This window comes from Entelurus aequoreus, linkage group LG10, assembly GCF_033978785.1.
Source record: "Entelurus aequoreus isolate RoL-2023_Sb linkage group LG10, RoL_Eaeq_v1.1, whole genome shotgun sequence".
NCBI classification, from domain to species: domain Eukaryota; kingdom Metazoa; phylum Chordata; class Actinopteri; order Syngnathiformes; family Syngnathidae; genus Entelurus; species Entelurus aequoreus.
In genome coordinates, this window is record NC_084740.1 from 38274779 (window position 1) to 38299247 (window position 24469).

At 44.4% G+C, this 24469-nt stretch overlaps 2 protein-coding genes and 1 non-coding gene across 5 annotated transcripts; all 3 read left to right on the forward strand.

Moving 5' to 3' along the window:
• Positions 1-6280: 6280 nt before the first annotated feature.
• On the forward strand, positions 6281-21858 carry LOC133658582 (uncharacterized). 3 transcript variants are annotated; one of them, XM_062060777.1, is made up of 12 exons: positions 6281-6610; positions 7835-8027; positions 17321-17423; positions 18430-18985; positions 19056-19336; positions 19415-19524; positions 19600-20018; positions 20101-20425; positions 20491-20715; positions 20790-21333; positions 21412-21625; positions 21714-21858. In XM_062060777.1, the coding sequence occupies exons 4-12, from the start codon at positions 18456-18458 to the stop codon at positions 21781-21783; spliced, it is 2718 nt and encodes a 905-aa protein (XP_061916761.1). In that variant the 5' UTR covers positions 6281-6610; positions 7835-8027; positions 17321-17423; positions 18430-18455; the 3' UTR covers positions 21784-21858. The 3 variants fall into 3 exon arrangements, with proteins under 3 accessions (XP_061916761.1, XP_061916763.1, XP_061916760.1); XM_062060779.1 differs by lacking the exon at positions 7835-8027; XM_062060776.1 differs by lacking the exons at positions 7835-8027; positions 17321-17423.
• On the forward strand, positions 7544-7707 carry LOC133659441 (U1 spliceosomal RNA). The gene has a single exon (XR_009827671.1). It is a non-coding gene; the product is annotated as a U1 spliceosomal RNA (small nuclear RNA).
• On the forward strand, positions 21791-24185 carry LOC133658583 (uncharacterized). Its single transcript, XM_062060780.1, has 5 exons — positions 21791-21955; positions 22029-22279; positions 22396-22647; positions 22740-23343; positions 23419-24185. The coding sequence occupies exons 2-5, from the start codon at positions 22110-22112 to the stop codon at positions 24040-24042; spliced, it is 1650 nt and encodes a 549-aa protein (XP_061916764.1). The 5' UTR covers positions 21791-21955; positions 22029-22109; the 3' UTR covers positions 24043-24185.
• The last annotated feature ends 284 nt before the right edge of the window (positions 24186-24469 follow it).

Sequence of the window (24469 nt, forward strand, 5' to 3'; positions counted from 1 at the left end):
GCCATTCGTGTTCTCAAAATGGCTGACTTGACCGTTTCTTTGCAACGAGCAGAGGAGGCGTCGTCAAAAGGAAAAGTCCAGCAACTTCCTGCTAGGCTGCTCCTCCCACACTGCAAAAAGTCAGTGTTCAAAAACAAGAAAAAAATTAAATAAAATGAGGGGTATTTTATTTGAACTAAGCAAAATTATCTGCCAATAGAACAAGAAAATTTGGCTTGTCAAGACTTTCCAAAACAAGTAAAATTAGCTAACCTCAATTAACCCAAAAATACCTTAAAATAAGTATATTCTCACTAATAACAACTGTACTTCTATACGAGTACGTATTTTCTATTGTTTCATTGAAAATAAAACAGCAAAGTCCATTTGGCTGTCATCTGTTTTAATTATGAGACACAATTGTGTCAAAGTCATGATTTTTTTTTTTTTACATGCTTGAAGTAAGAAATTATTACTTTAAAAAAGTAGTTTTATACTTGTGAGTGTTGATGACACAGCTTTGCAACAGTTGATATTCTAGTTTGAAGCATGTTTTACTCAATCAATATAGGTCATCAAATCTCAGCAACAAGCTGTAATATCTTACTGAGATCATTTAGGACCAAAACACTTAAAACAAGTAAAACACTAACATAAAATCTGCTTAGTGAGAAGAATTATCTTATCAGACAGAAAATAAGCAAATATCACCCTTATTTGAGATATTTCATCTTACTTAGATTTCAGTTTTTGCAGTGCAACACCATACCAACTTCACGGGTCACGTGTTGTGCGCGGGGCCTCGCCATCCGTGAGGGGCCCCGTTTATTGTACAGTGGGTACAGAAAGGGTTCAGACCCCTTTGAAATTGTTCACTCTGTTTCATTGCATCCATTTTCTAAAATCAAAAATGCTTTTTTTCTCATTAATGTACACCAAGTACCCCATCTTGACAGAAAAAACAGAAATATAGATTTTTTTTGTAAATGTATTTAAAATATAAAACTCAAAAAACACATGTACATACATTACCATTCAAAAGTTTGGGGTCACCCAAACAATTTTGTGGAATAGCCTTCATTTCAAAGAACAAGAATAGACTGTCGAGTTTCAGATGAAAGTTCTCTTTTTCTGGCCATTTTGAGCGTTTAATTGACCCCACAAATGTGATGCTCCAGAAACTCAATCTGCTCAAAGGAAGGTCAGTTTTGTAGCTTCTGTAATGAGCTAAACTGTTTTCAGATGTGTGAACATGATTGCACAAGGGTTTTCTAATCATCAATTAGCCTTCTGAGCCAATGAGCAAACACATTGTACCATTAGAACACTGGAGTGATAGTTGCTGGAAATGGGCCTCTATACACCTATGTAGATATTGCACCAAAAACCAGACATTTGCAGCTAGAATAGTCATTTACCACATTAGCAATGTATAGAGTGTATTTCTTTAAAGTTAAGACTAGTTTAAAGTTATCTTCATTGAAAAGTACAGTGCTTTTCCTTAAAAAATAAGGACATTTCAATGTGACCCCAAACTTGAATGGTAGTGTAAGTATTTAGACCCATTGTTCAATACTTACCGTATTTTTCGGACTATAAGTCGCTCCGGAGTATAAGTCGCAGCGGCCGAAAATGCATAATAAAGAAGGAAAAAAACATATAAGTCGCACTGGAGTATAAGTCGCAGTTTTTGGGGAAATGTATTTGATAAAAGCCAACACCAAGAATAGACATTTGAAAGGCAATTTAAAATAAATGAAGAATAGTGAACAACAGGCTGAATAAGTGTACGTTATATGAGGCATAAATAACCAACTGAGAAGGTGCCTGGTATGTTAACGTAACATATTATGGTAAGAGTCATTCAAATAACTATAACATATAGAACATGCTATACGTTTACCAAACAATCTGTCACTCCTAATCACTAAATCCCATGAAATCTTATACGTCTAGTCTCTTACGTGAATGAGCTCAATAATATTATTTGATATTTTACGCTAATGTGTTAATAATTTCACACATAAGTCGCTCCTGAGTATAAGTCGCACCCCCGGCCAAACTATGAAAAAAAACTGCGACTTATAGTCCGAAAAATACGGTAATTGATGCACCTTTGGCAGCAATTACAGTCTCAAGTGTTTTTGAATACGATGCCACAAGCTTGGCACACCTATCTTTGGGCAGTTTGGTCCATTCCTCCTTTCAGCACCTCTCAAGCTCCATCAGGTTGAATGGGAAGTGATAGTGTTCATCTCGGATGTCTCTGTATATTGCAGCATTCATCTTTCCCTCTATCTTGACTCGTCTGCCAGTTCCTAATGCTGCCACCACCATGCTTCACTGTAGGGATGGCATTGGCCTGGTTTCCTCCAAACATGATGCCTGGCATTCACGCCAAACACTTCAATCTGTGTCTCGTCAGACCGGAGAATTTTGTTTTGTATTGACCAAAGGCTGCGAATACTTGTGTGCATGTGATTATTAGTTTGTTTTTGGGTTTTTTTATTATAAATTTGCAAAAATCTCTGTTTTTTTTCTGTCGAGATGGGGTGCTGAGTGTATAATAAGGAGAAACAAAATTAACTTATTTGATTGTTGCGCATGGCTGCACTGAAACGGGGCCCCTCACAGACTGCAGGGCCCTATGCACATGTGACCGGCTCCACTGTAGCTACACTACCGTTCAAAAGTTTGGGGTCACATTGAAATGTCCTTATTTTTGAAGTAAAGCACTGTACTTTTCAATGAAGATAACTTTAAACTAGTCTTAACTTTAAAGAAATATACTCTATACATTGCTAATGTGGTAAATGACTATTCTAGCTGCAAATGTCTGGTTTTTGGTGCAATATCTACATAGGTGTATAGAGGCCCATTTCCAGCAACTATCACTCCAGTGTTCTAATGGTACAATGTGTTTGCTCATTGGCTCAGAAGGCTAATTGATGATTAGAAAACCCTTGTGCAATCATGTTCACACATCTGAAAACAGTTTAGCTCGTTACAGAAGCTACAAAACTGACCTTCCCTTGAGCAGATTGAGTTTCTGGAGCATCACATTTGTGGGGTCAATTAAACGCTCAAAATGGCCAGAAAAAGAGAACTTTCATCTGAAACTCGACAGTCTATTCTTGTTCTTAGAAATGAAGGCTATTCCACAAAATTGTTTGGGTGACTTTTGAACGGTAGTGTATATGATAATTCAACAAATTACTTCCAAAGAGTTCATTTTACAGACAATCATTCATTAAATTGATAAAAAATCTAAATAAATTGATACAAAATCTAAATAAATGTTTTTTCCTATTTAAATAATGAATTTAAAATATTGTAATGGGGGCTCCACAGAAAATATTGCTTACGGCCCTTATTTAGCGAGGAGCGGATTATATGGCAACAGACATACATTTGAAGAAAGTTCCATTGAGTTATCGTCACCCTTTTAAAATCATCGCCCTTTTTCAAGTTTTTCAGGAAACCCAAACATTTTTTACCAAAACAAAAGCATTAACAGATCATTTCACTCCTAAAGGATGGCTACCGGTACAGTAATAATACTCTGTAAACTATGTAACTTAAAAGAAATTACTTAGGCAATTGTTTTACATGCCTTTGTGACTTTAGCAAGCTATGCTAACACTTTATTTTGAAGGCGTCTACATACGGGTCACACAAGCCTGCCATAGACGGTGATCATGAGCATTAATGTTACTTCAAAGTGTCAATCTTCATGACACAGTCTTTGTAGACACCTTCAAAATAAAGTGTTACCACCTCTTGCTGAAGTCACCAAAAATTGCCTTTTTTATTTCTCATATGCCATTATTTTGAAGGGGTGAAATCACATGATCAACTTAGGCAAAACAATGTTCACATAAAAAGACTCGGGCGATTATTTGAACAGTGTGACAAATATCACAATCACGAATATGTTCACCTCTTTTCCTACTCCTCACTTTTTTGTGTAACAAACTAGTCTATTTTTACAATGTAACACTTTTTTTATCGAGTACAACTGCATAATAATAATCCATCATGGGGGCCAAATAAAGTTGCTAGTGAGTGACACTACTGGGGGTTGGGGTGGCATTCCTCTCCACCAAGAGTAAAGTACCAATGAAATTAAAGTCTCTTTGCCTATAGCAGTGCTATTAAAGTACAGTTTCAAGAGCCCGAGGTCAAAATTTGGATGTTTCTTTAAAAAGTGCCTCCGCGGGTTATATTCCATCAGCTTTTTCACTGCACTGTCAATAAATTCATTATTCTGCCCTCGCTACTCGTTTCCAGCGTGTGCAGCTAGACAGATAGTTAACAGCATGAAGAAACAGAAGCCACGTTTATGATTGATGTTCCTTCCTTTGAATTATTTTTCTTCCTTAGTTTTATTTCTTTATAGGTCTTCCTTTATTTAGGTTTGTAAGACTAAAAATAGAAATATTACAAAAGTGTAATGTCCATTGTGTGAATGTTAAGTGTTAATACACTCAGGAAACTAAAAGAAACAGAAGCTAAGTTGATGATTGATGTTCCTTCTTTTGAATTATTATTCTTCCTTAGTTTTATTTCTTTATAGGTCTTCCTTTATTTAGGTTTGTAAGACTAGAAATTGAAGTGTTACAAAAGTATAATATCCGTTGTGTATTTTACATAAATAAAATACAATGTTAAGTGTTAATACACACAGCAAACATTGCACACATGTGGTTTACCACAATTAAACCTAAAGTGTAGCTTTAAAGTATATTGAACCAGTTTTGATCGGCAGAGTTAAACAGCCAAAAACAACACGACCACCAACACAAAAAGATATCGCAAGGTCAGCAATTTCAATACTTTTGTAATTTGTTGTCCAATCGCTGTTAAAAGTCAGGGGCCGTACTTATCAAGCTTCTTAGAGTGCCATTTTACACTTAAGTCCTGAGAATTTGCTAAATTTAGTCCTACTCTCAAACTTAAGAATAAAAGCTTTTTATCAACGTTCTTAAGTCTAAGAATCACTCCTACTCTCCACGATATTTAAGAGACCTTCAGAGGTGTCTTAAGTGGTTAGGAGTTGCCAGCAGGGGATGGCACTGAGGCGAGAGAGACGTGCGCGAACGTTCAGGGAACGGAACCATGTTTTTTTTTTTTGATGACGAGCAGCTGATCAAACGGTATCGTTTAGACAGAGCGGATATTATTTTTGTCACAGATTTAATACTTTTCGATTCCTTGTGGATTTCTGCATGTGTCTGCAGTGGGCTAGTATATATAGAGCCAGCCACACCAGTTTCAAATTAGTTGCCTAATTAATGAATTGGAAAGAAAATGTTATGACAGTAGCGTATGTGTGTGGCCGTGAGGTGAGTGACGTCAGTGAGTGTGTGGGCGATAGAAGAGAGGGAGCGGTAGCGTGAGTGCCGGCGGGGACTAGTTTGTTTTGTATTATTTTGTAGTTTATTGTCAAAATATACACTACCATTGTCCACTTAAATATTTCCAAGATATTTCTTTATTCTTAGACAAGGGATTCCCTTCCGTGATTGGTCATTTCTATGGACACAGAAATGACGTCACCTAAAATTCCGTTTACGGCACATAGTAATGTCGTAATTCAGGGGTTTACCACATAATTTATGATCAATGATTACTCCCAAGAATTTAGTTTCATATACTCTATCAATTTCAACTTGATTTAATTGTAATTTTGCTTCACAATTTGTCCTTGTACCACTAAACACCATGCATTTAGTTTTCTTATCATTTAATGATAACTTATTAATATCAAACCATTTTTTTTAGCTGAAGCAACTCAACCTAATAATCCTCAACACTTCCTTCAAGTCTTCTCCTGAACAATATACTTTGGTATCATCTGCAAACATCATACATTTACATTTATTATATACTGAACAAATATCATATAAATAACTTAGGTCCCAATACCGAGCCTTGTGGAAACCCAAAAGTTACTCTTCTCCGCTGTGATTTAGTCTTATTAATTTCCACATATTGAGAATTATTACTTAAATAACTACTTAACCACTGTTGTGAAATGTTGTGTATCGGACATCACTGATGAATACACCACTTAACCGTAATATTATTTAGGTTCGAACCTTGAACAGCCAGCTGGGTGGGCTCTTTTTAAACATGCGACTTTATTCCAACAGTGCTGTAAGTGTATTTAAAAGTACAACAGCAATGAGATATATTATTATATTATACTATTATGTAAGCTGTAGGCGCTCGTCTGAGCGACATCAAACCGATAATTTGCCCTCAAGATACATTTTGAAGCTTCTGGTGCGATAATTTGTCATTTTCCATCTGGCAACACTGACATGTGTCACTCGGTGTAGGTCAAGTGATGTTCATTAAGCTTCAAACTCCACGCCAGGCCCTCATTTTCCAACTTCGGCCGTGGAATATACATTTTTAAACCGCGTTAGAAACATTTGTATGCTTTTATACTTCTTTGCTAGGTGTTTTCCCCGTTCTTTTTGCGGTACCAACAAGCTAGCTTAAAATACAAAAAAAAAAACGCGTGGCAGAAAATGCGTTCAAAAATGGATTCAAGTGGACTTTTGAAGTTTTAACGCAAGCTAAGTGAAGATGGATCATATTTAATGTCACTTGCTGTCGACAGGTAAGGCCTAAACCTTAACATAACAAAAGCACATACTAGCGTTAAGTACCCTTATTTTCTTATTATCTTATTTTCACAAATATCTATATTTTTGTGCTGTATGTTGCATCCATCCATCCATTTTCTACCGCTTGTCCCTTTTGGGGTCGCGGGGGGTATATTATATGTTATATTGTTTAAATAAAATATATGTGCGTACTTGACTGATCATGCAGTGAGTGTACAGAAAGCTGGTGTTGTACTGCCCTCTAGTGGTAACTCTTGCATTGTGCACTTTAGCAAGATATTATTGTGTGTATCAATACAGGTGCTGGACATATTACTAGAAATCATTCCTATGCGTTTTACTTGTGTAATTGTTATACGTCAAACTTTAAATGGATGAAACCAAACGTTGTTTGTTGAAGCTCGTTTCAGACGAGATACGAGCAGTCATGGACATTTAGAGACTGGAATTATTTTCCATTCTTCTTGAAAAAAAAAAAAAACTCAGTCGAATTAAAAGAAAAGTGTTTTGGTTTTTTTCAGATATTGCCAAATATTTGGTATTGGATTTAGGCTTGTTTAGCCACTATAAATGTGTTATAGTTTGTTATAAAGTAGATTCTAAACAGTGTTGTATGTGCTACCTACCACTAGATGGCAGCAACATTGGCATACTGTCCCATACTAGGAAACAGAAAGTGGTTGTGAAGGGCCACAGTGACCTATCAGTGGAGTGGAGTCGTGTCGAAAAAGCCCCATTGCATGATGGGAACATAGTTGTGTTGAAGTGTAATATAAATAGTTATAATATTGTAATGATCCAACAGTGTTGTGTAGTAGACTCTTGTACATGTGCAGGCTTGTTGAGTGTGTTTGTTTGCTAGTGTGCACCATCACTTAACATGGTGTGTGTGTGAATGAGTTGTGTGTGTGAGACGTGTACAACTCATACTTACCTGGCAGGGGAGATACCATGATCAAGAAGGTGGTTCACCTAGGGTGAGGCTCAGCCATTGCACTCCGGCTGTGCTGACCCTTACGAATTCCCCAAATGTGGGAATCTCGACTGCATAATTTGTGGTAGTGGGGGACTGCGTTCGCGCTCTCCCCTGATTTTATGTCCAATGTCAATCAGAGTAATGTCAATTAAATTTGTGACTGTCACTCGTTTAGGCAATTGTTGGTTCTTCTTCGTCTCCTTGATTTTCAATGCAACTGTGCACTTTTCACAAACCATAGATGTTACAACGTGACTGGGCCGGCAGCTGTTTGAATGGAGAAAAAGCGGACATGACGAGAGGTTGTCTTCACTCAGGTCCGCACGACCTGGAGGGGGCGTGCCTTAAGTCCGGCTGAAATCGGGAGAAATTCGGGAGAATGGTGGTCCCGGGAGATTTTCGGGAGAGGCACTGAAATTCGGGAGGGTTGGCAAGTATGGTGTCTCATGCACTGTAATGTCAGTGTCTCATGCACTGTAATGTCAGTGTCTCATGCACTGTTTTCAGTGTCTCATGCACTGTAATGTCAGTGTCTCATGTACTGTAATGTCAGTGTCTCATGCACTGTAATGTCAGTGTCTCATGCACTGTAATGTCAGTGTCTCATGCACTGTTTTCAGTGTCTCATGCACTGTAATGTCAGTGTCTCATGCACTGTAATGTCAGTGTCTCATGCACTGTAATGTCAGTGTCTCATGCACTGTTTTCAGTGTCTCATGCACTGTTTTCAGTGTCTCATGCACTGTCATGTCAGTGTCTCATGCACTGTAATGTCAGTGTCTCATGCACTGTTGTCAGTGTTTCATGCACTGTAATGTCAGTGTTTCATGCACTGTAATGTCAGTGTCTCATGCACTGTAATGTCAGTGTCTCATGCACTGTAATGTCAGTGTCTCATGCACTATAATGTCAGTGTCTCATGCCCTGTTTTCAGTGTCTCATGCACTGTAATGTCAGTATCTCATGCACTGTTTTCAGTGTCTCATGCACTGCAATGTCAGTGTCTCATGCACTGTTTTCAGTGTCTCATGCACTGTAATGTCAGTGTCTCATGCACTGTAATGTCAGTGTCTCATGCACTGTAATGTTAGTGTCTCATGCCCTGTTTTCAGTGTCTCATGCACTGTAATGTCAGTGTCTCATGCACTGTAATGTCAGTATCTCATGCACTGTTTTCAGTGTCTCATGCACTGTAATGTCAGTGTCTCATGCACTGTTTTCAGTGTCTCATGCACTGTAATGTCAGTGTCTCATGCACTGTAATGTCAGTGTCTCATGCACTGTAATGTCAGTGTCTCATGCACTGTTTTCAGTGTCTCATGCACTGTAATGTCAGTGTCTCATGCACTGTAATGTCAGTGTCACATGCACTGTTTTCAGTGTCTCATGCACTGTAATGTCAGTGTCTCATGCACTGTTTTCAGTGTCTCATGCACTGTAATGTCAGTGTCTCATGCACTGTAATGTCAGCGTCTCATGGACTGTTTTCAGTGTCTCATGCACTGTAATGTCAGTGTCTCATGCCCTGTTTTCAGTGTCTCATGCACTGTAATGTCAGTGTCTCATGCACTGTAATGTCAGTGTCTCATGCACTGTTTTCAGTGTCTCGTGCACTGTAATGTCAGTGTCTCATGCACTGTTTTCAGTGTCTCATGCACTGTAATGTCAGTGTCTCATGCACTGTAATGTCGGTGTCTCATGCACTGTAGTGTCAGTGTCTCATGCACTGTAATGTTAGTGTCTCATGCACTGTTTTCAGTGTCTCATGCACTGTAATGTCAGTGTCTCATTCACTGTAATGTCAGTGTCTCATGCACTGTTTTCAGTGTCTCATGCACTGTAATGTCAGTGTCTCATGCACTGTTTTCAGTGTCTCATGCACTGTAATGTCAGTGTCTCATGCACTGTAATGTCAGTGTCTCATGCACTGTAATGTCAGTGTCTCATGCACTGTAATGTTAGTGTCTCATGCACTGTTTTCAGTGTCTCATGCACTGTAATGTCAGTGTCTCATGCACTGTAATGTCAGTGTCTCATGCACTGTAATGTCAGTGTCTCATGCACTGTAATGTCAGTGTCTCATGCACTGTTTTCAGTGTCTCATGCACTGTAATGTCAGTGTCTCATGCACTGTAATGTCAGTGTCTCATGCACTGTAATGTCAGTGTCTCATGCACTGTTTTCAGTGTCTCATGCACTGTAATGTCAGTGTCTCATGCACTGTTTTCAGTGTCTCATGCACTGTAATGTCAGTGTCTCATGCACTGTAATGTCAGTGTCTCATGCACTGTTTTCAGTGTCTCATGCACTGTAATGTCAGTGTCTCATGCACTGTTTTCAGTGTCTCATGCACTGTAATGCCAGTGTTTCATGCACTGTAATGTCAGTGTCTCATGCACTGTAATGTCAGTCTCTCATGCACTGTTTTCAGTGTCTCATGCACTGTTTTCAGTGTCTCATGCACTGTAATGTCAGTGTCTCATGCACTGTAATGTCAGTGTCTCATGCACTGTAATGTTAGTGTCTCATGCACTGTTTTCAGTGTCTCATGCACTGTAATGTCAGTGTCTCATACACTGTAATGTCAGTGTCTCATGCACTGTTTTCAGTGTCTCATGCACTGTAATGTCAGTGTCTCATGCACTGTAATGTCAGTGTCTCATGCACTGTAATGTTAGTGTCTCATGCACTGTTTTCAGTGTCTCATGCACTGTAATGTCAGTGTCTCATACACTGTAATGTCAGTGTCTCATGCACTGTAATGTCAGTGTCTCATGCACTGTTTTCAGTGTCTCATGCACTGTAATGTCAGTGTCTCATGCACTGTAATGTCAGTGTCACATGCACTGTTTTCAGTGTCTCATGCACTGTAATGTCAGTGTCTCATGCACTGTTTTCAGTGTCTCATGCACTGTAATGTCAGTGTCTCATGCACTGTAATGTCAGTGTCTCATATAAATGATAATGATAAATGGGTTGTACTTGTATAGCGCTTTTCTACCTTCAAGGTACTCAAAGCGCTGCACTGTTTTCAGTGTCTCATGCACTGTAATGTCAGTGTCTCATGCACTGTTTTCAGTGTCTCATGCACTGTAATGTCAGTGTCTCATGCACTGTAATGTCAGTGTCTCATGCACTGTTTTCAGTGTCTCATGCACTGTAATGTCAGTGTCTCATGCACTGTAATGTCAGTGTCTCATGCACTGTAATGTCAGTGTCTCATGCACTGTTTTCAGTGTCTCATGCACTGTAATGTCAGTGTCTCATGCACTGTAATGTCAGTGACTCATGCCCTGTTTTCAGTGTCTCATGCACTGTAATGTCAGTGTCTCATGCACTGTTTTCAGTGTCTCATGCACTGTAATGTCAGTGTCTCATGCACTGTAATGTCAGTGTCTCATGTACTGTAATGTCAGTGTCTCATACACTGTAATGTCAGTGTCTCATACACTGTAATGTCAGTGTCTCATGCACTGTAATGTCAGTGTCTCATGCACTGTTTTCAGTGTCTCATGCACTGTAATGTCAGTGTCTCATGCACTGTAATGTCAGTGTCTCATGCACTGTTTTCAGTGTCTCGTGCACTGTAATGTCAGTGTCTCATGCACTGTTTTCAGTGTCTCATGCACTGTAATGTCAGTGTCTCATGCACTGTTTTCAGTGTCTCATGCACTGTAATGTCAGTGTCTCATGCACTGTAATGTTAGTGTCTCATGCACTGTTTTCAGTGTCTCATGCACTGTAATGTCAGTGTCTCATGCACTGTTTTCAGTGTCTCATGCACTGTAATGTCAGTGTCTCATGCACTGTAATGTCAGTGTCTCATGCACTGTAATGTCAGTGTCTCATGCACTGTTTTCAGTGTCTCATGCACTGTAATGTCAGTGTCTCATGCACTGTAATGTCAGTGTCACATGCACTGTTTTCAGTGTCTCATGCACTGTAATGTCAGTGTCTCATGCACTGTTTTCAGTGTCTCATGCACTGTAATGTCAGTGTCTCATGCACTGTAATGTCAGTGTCTCATGCACTGTAATGTCAGTGTCTCATGCACTGTTTTCAGTGTCTCATGCACTGTCATGTCAGTGTCTCATGCACTGTAATGTCAGTGTCTCATGCACTGTTGTCAGTGTCTCATGCACTGTAATGTCAGTGTCTCATGCACTGTAATGTCAGTGTCTCATGCACTGTAATGTCAGTGTCTCATGCACTGTAATGTCAGTGTCTCATGCCCTGTTTTCAGTGTCTCATGCACTGTAATGTCAGTGTCTCATGCACTGTTTTCAGTGTCTCATGCTTCCCTTACCCTATGCCGGCCTCGTCCTACACCTGAAGACCCTCGCCCTGACCCTAAATACCTTGGGGTCACCCTGGACAGGTCGCTCACTTTCCGTAAACACCTCTTGGCAACACGCAAGAAACTCAACACCCGCGTCTCACTGCTGAGACGGTTGGTCGGGTCCGGTTGGGGTGCCGGGGCAAGAACTCTGCGAACAGCAGCACTTGCCCTGGTCTACTCAACTGCTGAGTACTGCGCACCTGTCTGGGCGCGCAGTGCTCACTCTAAACAACTTGATGTCCCGATCAACGAAGCCTTGCGTGTTATCACTGGATGCCTGCGCCCCACCCCTGTGGAGCTACTGCCCATCTTAGCAGGCATCCAACCCGCTGAGCTTCGTCGCCAAGGTGCTGTAGCAACTCTGGCGGGCCGGGCAAACATGGATGAGAACCACCTGCTCCATGAAAGGCTCACACTCTCCTCAGAGCCAACGCCCCGCCTCCCCTCCAGAGACCCACTGGTACCAGCCGCCCTGAAGCTCCTGCAGCAATGCAGTGACAACAACATCAGGGCGGCTCACTGGGCGAATCACAAATGGAGCACGGACCTGGAGCATACCATCTCCTCCAGACTCCGTGACTTCATACCTGACACCGGCTCAATACCAGGCCTCTCACTACCACGAGTGGCCTGGGTGAGGCTTAACCGCCTCCGAACTGGTGTCGGTCGCTTTCGCTCAAACATGTTCCAGTGGGGCTTAGCACCTAACGCGACGTGTGAGTGTGGCGCGGAGGAGCAGACTGCCGACCACGTGATCCTGCGTTGCCCGATTTATCGTGCTCCTAATGGTTTGCGTGGCCTGGCGGACCTGGATGACTGCTCGGTGACCTGGCTCACTTCTGTGTGTCCTGACATATGAACGGGAGGGCCCCCCGGGCCTGGGGTGGTAAAAGGCATAGACCCTCGGCCTCAGGTCCGGGTGCCGGAAAACAGCTGCCCATACGATGAAGACGATGAAGAAGTGTCTCATGCACTGTAATGTCAGTGTCTTATGCACTGTTTTCAGTGTCTCATGCACTGTAATGTCAGTGTCTCATGCACTGTAGTGTCAGTGTCTCATGCACTGTAATGTTAGTGTCTCATGCACTGTTTTCAGTGTCTCATGCACTGTAATGTCAGTGTCTCATTCACTGTAATGTCAGTGTCTCATGCACTGTTTTCAGTGTCTCATGCACTGTAATGTCAGTGTCTCATGCACTGTTTTCAGTGTCTCATGCACTGTAATGTCAGTGTCTCATGCACTGTAATGTCAGTGTCTCATGCACTGTAATGTCAGTGTCTCATGCACTGTAATGTTAGTGTCTCATGCACTGTTTTCAGTGTCTCATGCACTGTAATGTCAGTGTCTCATGCACTGTAATGTCAGTGTCTCATGCACTGTTTTCAGTGTCTCATGCACTGTAATGTCAGTGTCTCATGCACTGTAATGTCAGTGTCTCATGCACTGTTTTCAGTGTCTCATGCACTGTAATGTCAGTGTCTCATGCACTGTAATGTCAGTGTCACATGCACTGTTTTCAGTGTCTCATGCACTGTAATGTCAGTGTCACATGCACTGTTTTCAGTGTCTCATGCACTGTAATATCAGTGTCTCATGCACTGTAAGGTCAGTGTCTCATGCACTGTAATGTCAGTGTCTCATGCACTGTAATTTCAGTGTCTCATGCCCTGTTTTCAGTGTCTCATGCACTGTAATGTCAGTGTCTCATGCACGGTTTTCAGTGTCTCATGCACTGTAATGTCAGTGTCTCATGCACTGTTTTCAGTGTCTCATGCACTGTAATGTCAGTGTCTCATGCACTGTAATGTCAGTGTCTCATGCACTGTAATGTCAGTGTCTCATGCACTGTAATGTTAGTGTCTCATGCACTGTTTTCAGTGTCTCATGCACTGTAATGTCAGTGTCTCATGCACTGTAATGTCAGTGTCTCATGCACTGTTTTCAGTGTCTCATGCACTGTGATGTCAGTGTCTCATGCACTGTAATGTCAGTGTCTCATGCACTGTAATGTCAGTGTCTCATGCACTGTAATGTCAGTGTCTCATGCACTGTAATGTCAGTGTCACATGCACTGTTTTCAGTGTCTCATGCACTGTAATGTCAGTGTCTTATGCACTGTTTTCAGTGTCTCATGCACTGTAATGTCAGTGTCTCATGCACTGTAATGTCAGTGTCTCATGCACTGTAATGTTAGTGTCTCATGCACTGTTTTCAGTGTCTCATGCACTGTAATGTCAGTGTCTCATGCACTGTAATGTCAGTGTCTCATGCACTGTTTTCAGTGTCTCATGCACTGTAATGTCAGTGTCTCATGCACTGTTTTCAGTGTCTCATGCACTGTAATGTCAGTGTTTCTTGCACTGTAATGTCAGTGTCTCATGCACTGTTTTCAGTGTCTCATGCACTGTAATGTCAGTGTCTCATGCACTGTTTTCAGTGTCTCATGCACTGTAATGTCAGTGTTTCTTGCACTGTAATGTCAGTCTCTCGTGCACTGTAATGTCAGTGTCTCATGCACTGTTTTCAGTGTCTCATGCACTGTAATGTCAGTGTCTCATGCACTGTAATGTCAGTGTCACATGCACTGTTTTCAGTGTCTCATGCACTGTAATGTCAGTGTCTCATGCACTGTTTTCAGTGTCTCATGCACTGTAATGTCAGTGTCTCATGCACTGTAATGTCAGTGTCTCATGCACTGTTTTCAGTGTCTCATGCACTGTAATGTCAGTGTCCCATGCACTGTTTTCAGTGTCTCATGCACTGTAATGTCAGTGTCTCATGCACTGTTTTCAGTGTCTCATGCACTGTAATGTCAGTGTCTCATGCACTGTAATGTCAGTGTCTCATGCACTGTAATGTTAGTGTCTCATGCACTGTTTTCAGTGTCTCATGCACTGTAATGTCAGTGTCTCATGCACTGTTTTCAGTGTCTCATGCACTGTAATGTCAGTGTCTCATGCACTGTAATGTCAGTGTCTCATGCACTGTTTTCAGTGTCTCATGCACTGTAATGTCAGTGTCTCATGCACTGTAATGTCAGTGTCCCATGCACTGTTTTCAGTGTCTCATGCACTGTAATGTCAGTGTCTCATGCACTGTTTTCAGTGTCTCATGCACTGTAATGTCAGTGTCTCATGCACTGTAATGTCAGTGTCTCATGCACTGTAATGTTAGTGTCTCATGCACTGTTTTCAGTGTCTCATGCACTGTAATGTCAGTGTCTCATGCACTGTTTTCAGTGTCTCATGCACTGTAATGTCAGTGTCTCATGCACTGTAATGTCAGTGTCTCATGCACTGTTTTCAGTGTCTCATGCACTGTAATGTCAGTGTCTCATGCACTGTTTTCAGTGTCTCATGCACTGTAATGTCAGTGTTTCATGCACTGTAATGTCAGTGTCTCATGCACTGTAATGTCAGTCTCTCATGCACTGTTTTCAGTGTCTCATGCACTGTTTTCAGTGTCTCATGCACTGTAATGTCAGTGTCTCATGCACTGTAATGTCAGTGTCTCATGCACTGTAATGTTAGTGTCTCATGCACTGTTTTCAGTGTCTCATGCACTGTAATGTCAGTGTCTCATACACTGTAATGTCAGTGTCTCATGCACTGTAATGTCAGTGTCTCATGCACTGTTTTCAGTGTCTCATGCACTGTAATGTCAGTGTCTCATGCACTGTAATGTCAGTGTCTCATGCACTGTTTTCAGTGTCTCATGCACTGTAATGTCAGTGTCTCATGCACTCTTTTCAGTGTCTCATGCACTGTAATGTCAGTGTCTCATGCACTGTAATGTCAGTGTCTCATGCACTGTAATGTCAGTGTCTCATGCACTGTTTTCAGTGTCTCATGCACTGTAATGTCAGTGTCACATGCACTGTTTTCAGTGTCTCATGCACTGTAATGTCAGTGTCTTATGCACTGTTTTCAGTGTCTCATGCACTGTAATGTCAGTGTCTCATGCACTGTAATGTCAGTGTCTCATGCACTGTAATGTTAGTGTCTCATGCACTGTTTTCAGTGTCTCATGCACTGTAATGTCAGTGTCTCATGCACTGTAATGTCAGTGTCTCATGCACTGTTTTCAGTGTCTCATGCACTGTAATGTCAGTGTCTCATGCACTGTTTTCAGTGTCTCATGCACTGTAATGTCAGTGTTTCTTGCACTGTAATGTCAGTGTCTCATGCACTGTAATGTCAGTGTCTCATGCACTGTTTTCAGTGTCTCATGCACTGTAATGTCAGTGTCTCATGCACTGTTTTCAGTGTCTCATGCACTGTAATGTCAGTGTTTCTTGCACTGTAGTGTCAGTCTCTCATGCACTGTAATGTCAGTGTCTCATGCACTGTTTTCAGTGTCTCATGCACTGTAATGTCAGTGTCTCATGCACTGTAATGTCAGTGTCACATGCACTGTTTTCAGTGTCTCATGCACTGTAATGTCAGTGTCTCATGCACTGTTTTCAGTGTCTCATGCACTGTAATGTCAGTGTCTCATGCACTGTTTTCAGTGTCTCATGCACTGTAATGTCAGTGTTTCTTGCACTGTAATGTCAGTGTCTCATGCACTGTAATGTCAGTGTCTCATGCACTGTTTTCAGTGTCTCATGCACTGTAATGTCAGTGTCTCATGCACTGTTTTCAGTGTCTCATGCACTGTAATGTCAGTGTCTCATGCACTGTAATGTCAGTGTCACATGCACTGTTTTCAGTGTCTCATGCACTGTAATGTCAGTGTCTCATGCACTGTTTTCAGTGTCTCATGCACTGTAATGTCAGTGTCTCATGCACTGTTTTCAGTGTCTCATGCACTGTAATGTCAGTGTTTCTTGCACTGTAATGTCAGTGTCTCATGCACTGTAATGTCAGTGTCTCATGCACTGTTTTCAGTGTCTCATGCACTGTAATGTCAGTGTCTCATGCACTGTTTTCAGTGTCTCATGCACTGTAATGTCAGTGTTTCTTGCACTGTAGTGTCAGTCTCTCATGCACTGTAATGTCAGTGTCTCATGCACTGTAATGTCAGTGTCTCATGCACTGTAATGTCAGTGTCTCATGCACTGTAATGTCAGTGTCACATGCACTGTTTTCAGTGTCTCATGCACTGTAATGTCAGTGTCTCATGCACTGTAATGTCAGTGTCTCATACCCTGGAATTATTTATCTCTGAATTAGTGTAAAGAAAAGCTATTTTCTAATAGAAAAAATTTGGAAACGCTTCACGAATTTGCGTGTCATCCTTGCTCGCCTCGCGGAGAAGGATGGTCTCTGTTCCAAGTTCTAAATTACAGCCGTCTGATTGGCTGTCACTGAGCCGTTGGACAAAGCTTCGAATTAACATAACAGAGCTGTGATTGGTCCCGCCGCTCTTGTGTCCGCCCCATAAAGGTGGAGTCCGCCCATAAAGGTGGTGTCTTTCTCAGCGCGCTTGCTCCACACGTAGACTTCGATAGGATTATACGCAGCTCTTCAAATTCAGACAACAACGACGGTAAGTTATTACTTAAAAATGTTTACGTTTAGTGTGTGAAAGTTTTGGGCTTTTTACATGAACAGCGTTAACGTTGTGGTGTGCGTTTTAACACGTTAAACACGAGGAGGAGAAGAGGGGGGTGTATTCTTCGACACATTTAAACAATTAACGCAAATAAAACATGTTTTAATCGTGTATGTGCAAGTACTGTATGGTTTAACTTTGTAACGTTGCTGTTGTGGTGTAACTTTTAGCATGAGGAGACATGAAGCAGCTTGCGACTTTGTTTGTTTGTTTGTTTGTTTCTTTGAAGAACAAAAGGAATCCTAAGCTAAAATGGCTGCCATCATCACTATCAAACTTTTTTTCCCTCTACTACTGTTGTTGCTGGTACTACACTACCACAAGTACTACTACTACTACTTCTACTACAAATACAAGTACTACTACTACAAATACTCCTACTACTTACTACTACAAATACTACTACTATTGCTACTACTACAAATACAAGTACTACTACTACTAACACTACTACAAATACAAGTATTACTACTATACTACTACAAATACTCCTACTACTACTACTACTACTGCTACAAATACTCCTACTACTACTACTATTACTACAAATACAAAGTACTACAACTACTACTACTAACACTACTACAAATACAAGTACTACTACTATACTACTACAAATACTCCTACTACTACTACTACAAATACTACTACTACTATACTACTACAAATACTACTACTACTATTACTACAAATACAAGTACTGCAACTACTAACACTACTACTATACTACTACAAATACTACTATACTACTACTAACACTACTACTTTACTACTAATACTACTATACTACTACTAACACTACTACTACTACTACTTAAATGCTGTTCCCCCGGATAAAGCAAAAATATTTAACTAGATAGAATAACAACAATAACTGTGAGAATAACAACAATAACTGTGTTTATAAACGTGCATGTGACTTTATGCTTTGTTTTGGCAGACAATAGCTTCCTTGGACAACATAACATGGATTTTCACCCATTGTTTGTGTTTCATGGCTTCTCCACTGAGCTAACCCTGGAGCGTACGGCGGAGGCAACCAAGGTGGGGAAAAATAAGTCATCGGTGGCCTGCGCGGTGCAGAAAGGCGAGGAGGTGAAAGAGGAAGCCCGGGCACGCATCCGCCAGTCTGGAGGAGACCCCGGATGCGCCAAGCTGGTGCTCAGTGAGAGCAAGCTCCAGTTTGGGCAGTACCGGGGTCAAACCTTCAAGTGGCTGCTGGGGAATGACGTGGGGTACGCCTGCAGCATCGTGGTGTTGCACCAGAAGGAGCGTGACAGCGGATACACTTCCCAGTCACCCCTCGCGGTCAACAAGACCGCACTGGCATCATACGCGCGACTCTTTCCGGACATGGTCGCCGCCTTGCGCTCTCAAGCCGCGCTCATGGGGGAGATGCCCGTCAGGGAGCTGGATGGCAGAGCAGTGGGTTTTGGGGCTCATGCCAAAAGGACATACTCCGCTCTGTACGAATCCCCCTACGGCGACGATCAATCGTAAGTTTAATTTGATTGATGAGGGAATACTTTCCATTGCACATGTAACATATGTGTTGTGTCTATGCAGCTACTTGCAATGGCTACGAGGCAAGCGGACCAAACCGGGTTCCACGATGCACGCCTTCCAGCGTTATGTGTTGAAGCGTGACAAGGATGCGCAAACGCAGACCGCGCCCGGACCCGACGCCTCAGGTAAATGCTCTCCCCAGGTTTGCTTGACTTTTACAGGTGAAGAGGAGCCCACTGATGCCATGCTCCTGGAGCCCACTGATGCCACCACTGATGCCATGCTCTTGGAGCCCACTGATGCCATGCTCCTTGAAGCGGCCATGGAGGCGGAATCTCAGCGTGAGTTTTCATCATTGTTCATTGTCCAAAATATACGCTAATATGAACTGAATTGAGCTGACTGAAATGTGCCAACAGCTTCTACCTCGCAGACGCCGATGAGGACGCCGCTGGAAGCAGGCCCTTCCCGCCTTACAGCTCCCATCGCCGGAGACGGTGCTGCGTCGCCCCTGACTTCAGGCGCCGAGGTACGAGCGCATTGGCGACGCAACGTTTGAGGTTATTCCAGCCAACGTGTTTATTTGGTGTCCCTTCTGTTACAGTTGCTGCCCAAGTCCTGGCGACAGACGCTGCCGGAGGACCAGCACGACTGGGTGGGCCGTGCGCTTTTTGTCCGAGGTCCCAACGGGAAAGCGGTTCTCAAGTCCGGGCTGCAGCTATGGTGGCAACCTCCTAAGAAGTTGCCGTATTACACGCAGCCCCCTGCCTCGTCCACTGTGTTTTTTCACTCCCGCTTTTTCCTGTGGTGCCCGTACAAGCTTTGGGGCTGTAAGCTCGAGTGCCCAAAATGCAGGCGCAAGCTGACAGGTTGTGGACTGTACAAGACCCTGAGAAGGGTCCTGGACCTCAGTGACTGGTACTACATGGAGTGCCACAAGAAGTATGCCGCGTGGGCCAGCAACATCATCGGACAGCTGAGCACGGCAAACCAGGCAGAGTTCCCGGCCATCCTCACCTACAAGTGAGTCATTTAAAGAGGCGAGGATGTGTGGTGCATTTGTCTGGAATCTGTGTGACCGTGTGTTCCTCTCCCTCTTTAACAGGTCATCTTGTGACAAGAAGGTCATCTGGCAGATGCAGGCTCGCACGCTGGGCAACAGTGCCACTCGTCTTCGCTCCAACTTAATAATGGAGCACTCGCGAGAGTGGCAGACTCGGGCCATCGGCTACCTGGAGGTGATGGATCGCTTTTGCGCTGTCAGCTCCTCCTTGCTGCCGGGGGCCTGTATCCCGCCCATGCGCCCGCTACCGAGCGTTTCCTGGCTGCTGTCAGTGTACGTGAGGGAGGTTCTTCCTCGCATGGAGCACACGAAGGCCAGGATCACATCTATATTCGGAAGTATCCTGAAAATGGACTCCACCAAGAAGGTACGTCCGAGAAACGGCACCGACTACGGTCACGTTAAATGCCTTACGTCTTTTGTGTTTCCTAGATGACCAAGAAGCTTGCAGGTGAAGCCGCGGGAATGGCTGCCTGGGTCACCAACGTCGGCAACGAGCTTGGCCAGGTGCTCATGTCGGTGGTGACGGCGGCAGAGGGGGACGGTCTGCTGGCCATGGCCCGGGGACTCATGCGCCGCTACCGGGAGGCCGGGCGAGACCCTCCTCTCGTGAACTACGTGGATCGTGACTGCTGCTCCGCCGCCGGACAGCCTAAGGCGAGGTTTTGATCTGTTGTGCGGTAGTCTTCAAATTATGGCCTGCCTAGCGTAACGTGTGTCTGTGTCATTAGGTGGCGGCTACGTTCGGCGAGTGGGACCGGCTGGTGGTGCGCCTGGACGTGTGGCACCTCATGCGCCGCTTTTCCAGCGGCGTTACCACAGAGGCCCACACGCTCTATGGCGAATTCATGAATAGACTCTCGTTTGCCATGTTTGAGTGGGACGAGGGGGACGTGAGGCGTCTGAGTGAGGCTAAGCGGGCAGAGCATGGCGGGAACGCCCACGTCCAGCCGTCGGCCAAGGAGCTGCACCGTCACTGCCGCCGGCGCACCAGAGGAGCGGAGGAGACCAAGCGTCTTGTCCAGGAGGTGCTGGATCACCTGTGGGATGCCAAAGACACAATGGGCGTCAAGCTGTTTGACCAGGACAGAATGAAGGAGATCTGGAGCACTCAGCAACGCCACTTGGGCTGCATCCAGGACCCGCCTGGCGTGGCGCTTTATACCAGAACTTCCACAGTGACCAGAGGAGGGGTGGCTCTTCCCGTCTTCCGCTGTGCACGGGGCTCCACCTCTCTGGAGAGCTTCCATCTGCACTTGTGCCGTTTCATTCCAGGTAAAGTCTATGTGTTTGACAGGCCCTTTGGGCCACTTTCGCAGACGTGCGTGTCTAACACATTTCCTCTGTACGCAGGTACGTCGGCCGACGCCCTCCATTTCCAGGTTTACCTCCTGGAGGGTCTGTGTAGGTGGAACGAGGACCGAGGAAAAGCGGCGGTGAAAGGGACCGATGCTGTCACGGTGCAGTGCTATGACGCCAGTCTGCAAGACGCCCTCGCGCGGCTGACACAGCGGCTCATGGGTGTCACGCTGGTTGACAATTACACCCCAGGCGAGCAAGTACACAGGTAACGTGGACAGGGGGGGTGGAAGCTTTGCTGCTGCGGCGGCCATGAAAATCCATTCCGGTCTCATTTGATGTCTAATTGTGTTCAGGAGAGCTCATTGGCATCCAGTACCTGTATGCCCAGACTGGCGCCGTGCTGCAGTCCCACGCCGTGGATGATCCGGACCAGCCTGATGACTCAGCTGACCTGGGAGACGAGCAGGAGGACGAAGACCAACTCGAGGATGATGAGGGTTACGATGACACGCCAGTGGGAATCGAGCAGTACCCAGGTGACCGCCATTCCTTCCCTCCCGATGATGAGCAGCGGGCAGAAGAGAAGGAAGAAGAAGTGAGTGTCGTCTTTCTCCTGACTTACCTGACCATTTCGGACGTGCGTAATAAAGATATGTTTTTTGACACAGGATGTGTTGGGTCCAGACGGGAACGGCGGATACCAGCATGTCTGTCGCTTGGCCACCGCCCTTGTTGCGCTGCGGCACCGAATGTTTGTGCAGCCTCGGCAGGAGAGGCATATTATCGAACTTTGGCAAAAGCTGACAGACGTAGACAAAGCTCCTCTCAGCCTTCCCCCCCGCCACGCTCCCAAGCTGAACAAGGGACGCTTCAAGGTCTCCAGGCAGCACCACTTGGAAGGGGTGGCCAGTGTAAAACGGTATATGCGCAAAACAATTTATTTTATTGTATCAACTTGTGTCCTTTGCAAGACAATTTATTTTATTTTTCAATGTGTGTACTAATCAGTGTGATGTTGGTGTTCTTTCCATCTAGTTTGTACATCGGGCGGGGCGCCGAGGATGCGCACTCTCCGGACACAAGCAGGTTGATGGAGGCCGTCTTTATCGAGCTGTCGAGCCACAACAGGCAAGAGCGCATCATTTCGGGGTTCCGGCAGAGCCGATGGTCGCTGATAATGCGGGACTACACGCGCATTCGCGAGAACCTGTCCAGCAACCGGGCCATCAAAGCTGCTGGCTGCAGCATTCGCCTCTTGGAGGTCAACCACCGCACGCTCACTCTATGGTAACGCTTGTGTAATAATACAATGTATGCTTCGTAAAACAGTGCTGATTATTGATGGAAATGCTAATACATTGATGTATGTATACACACAGGTTCAACAAGCGGTGTAAGGACATGGCCAAGGCTGATGTTGTTGCGACGGTGCCAGCACAAAGTGGAGCAGCGACGACAACACAGTCCCTTCCTGCAGCCAGGGAACTGATGGAAGACATCGCACAACCCCATAATGCACTCGATTATCAGCACCCAGCTGACACCTCTGGCCTGGCTTGCACACGGAGGGGGCCTGTGGTGCCAGAACTCTACCGTGCTGTTGTTGCTGCTGCTGCTCCTCCATCATCATCATCATCCGCTGCTGCTCCTCCATCATCATCCGCTGCAGCTGCTCTTCCTCCTCCTCCTCCTCCTCCTCCATCATCCTCTGCTGCTGCTGCTCCTCCTCCATTGGGCTCCACCACCAGGGTACCACGCTCAACTGCTTGGTATCGGAAAAAGAAGGCACTCAGCTTAGGTGGTATTATGGACATCAACGACCTCAAGCGAACCGAGACATTCAAGTGCAAACTCTGTGGGCAACCAAAGAATAAAGAACATGGCCACAGTCGCTACAGAAACGAGACCTTTTGCGCACGTTCGCAGGGGCGTTCGGTGGAGGAGTGGCTGGCTGAGAAGAGGAGCCAGGACACCCAAAGACAGGTACTAGTGTTTGTTTATCCTGCACTACCTCAACTTCTTTACTGTTTACTGATTGCTTCATCTTGTCACCCACAGAGGCAGACCCAGCACACAAGAGCAACCCAGCCACTTGCCAACCCACAGACCCCTGTGCCCAACCCACAGACCCCTGTGCCCAACCCACAGACCCCTGTGCCCAACCCACAGACCCCTGTACCCAACCCACAGACCCCTGTGCCCAACCCACAGACCCCTGTACCCAACCCACAGACCCCTGTGCCCAACCCACAGACCCCTGTACCCAACCCACAGACCCCTGTACCCAACCCACAGACCCCTGTGCCCAACCCACAGACCCCTGTGCCCAACCCACAGACCCCTGTGCCCAACCCACAGACCCCTGTACCCAACCCACAGACCCCTGTGCCCAACCCACAGACCCCTGTACCCAACCCACAGACCCCTGTGCCCAACCCACAGACCCCTGTGCCCAACCCACAGACCCCTGTGCCCAACCCACAGACCCCTGTGCCCAACCCACAGACCCCTGTACCCAACCCACAGACCCCTGTGCCCAACCCACAGACCCCTGTACCCAACCCACAGACCCCTGTGCCCAACCCACAGACCCCTGTGCCCAACCCACAGACCCCTGTGCCCAACCCATACGCCCATTCAGTGCTGCTGCTGCGGAAGATTTTACCAAAGCCACCTCCGTAACCTTAATTGGCCCTCTGTTTTTTGCATTGTCCCTTTTCTACTGCTTTTGCATTGTATAGTTTTGTTATTTATAGTTTTGTTATTGTATATTGTCTATGTTATATTGTCTATGTTTGCTCTGTGAATTAAACATGTGATTTTAATGATTGTTTGCATTGCATTCTTTACTAGTGTTGAATTTAATGATTGTTTGATTTTAATGATTGTTTGCATTGCATTCAATTATTATTGTAAATACAAAAACTACAGTTATTTATATCTAATAAGTCAATAGTATATGTATATAGTTTTTATAATTAAATGTAAATAAAATCGTGAACGAGGCCCGGCCCCGGGACGCGAACACGCGCCGTCGGGTCAGCTGCTAGCCGCGCCCACCGGACGGCGATATAGCTCCCCTCGCTGCGAGGGGAGCTATATCGCCGTC

Excerpts from the sequence above, each read along its gene's own strand:
- LOC133658582 (XM_062060777.1), top strand. The coding sequence starts at position 18,456 with ATGGATTTTCACCCATTGTTTGTGTTTCATGGCTTCTCCACTGAGCTA. Across the intron at positions 19,337-19,414 it reads CATGGAGGCGGAATCTCAGC|CTTCTACCTCGCAGACGCCG; the intron begins GTGAGTTTTCAT and ends ATGTGCCAACAG. Across the intron at positions 20,019-20,100 it reads CCGGCCATCCTCACCTACAA|GTCATCTTGTGACAAGAAGG; the intron begins GTGAGTCATTTA and ends CCTCTTTAACAG.
- LOC133658583 (XM_062060780.1), top strand. The coding sequence starts at position 22,110 with ATGTTTGTGCAGCCTCGGCAGGAGAGGCATATTATCGAACTTTGGCAA. Across the intron at positions 22,280-22,395 it reads GGGGTGGCCAGTGTAAAACG|TTTGTACATCGGGCGGGGCG; the intron begins GTATATGCGCAA and ends CTTTCCATCTAG. Across the intron at positions 23,344-23,418 it reads GCCAGGACACCCAAAGACAG|AGGCAGACCCAGCACACAAG; the intron begins GTACTAGTGTTT and ends TGTCACCCACAG.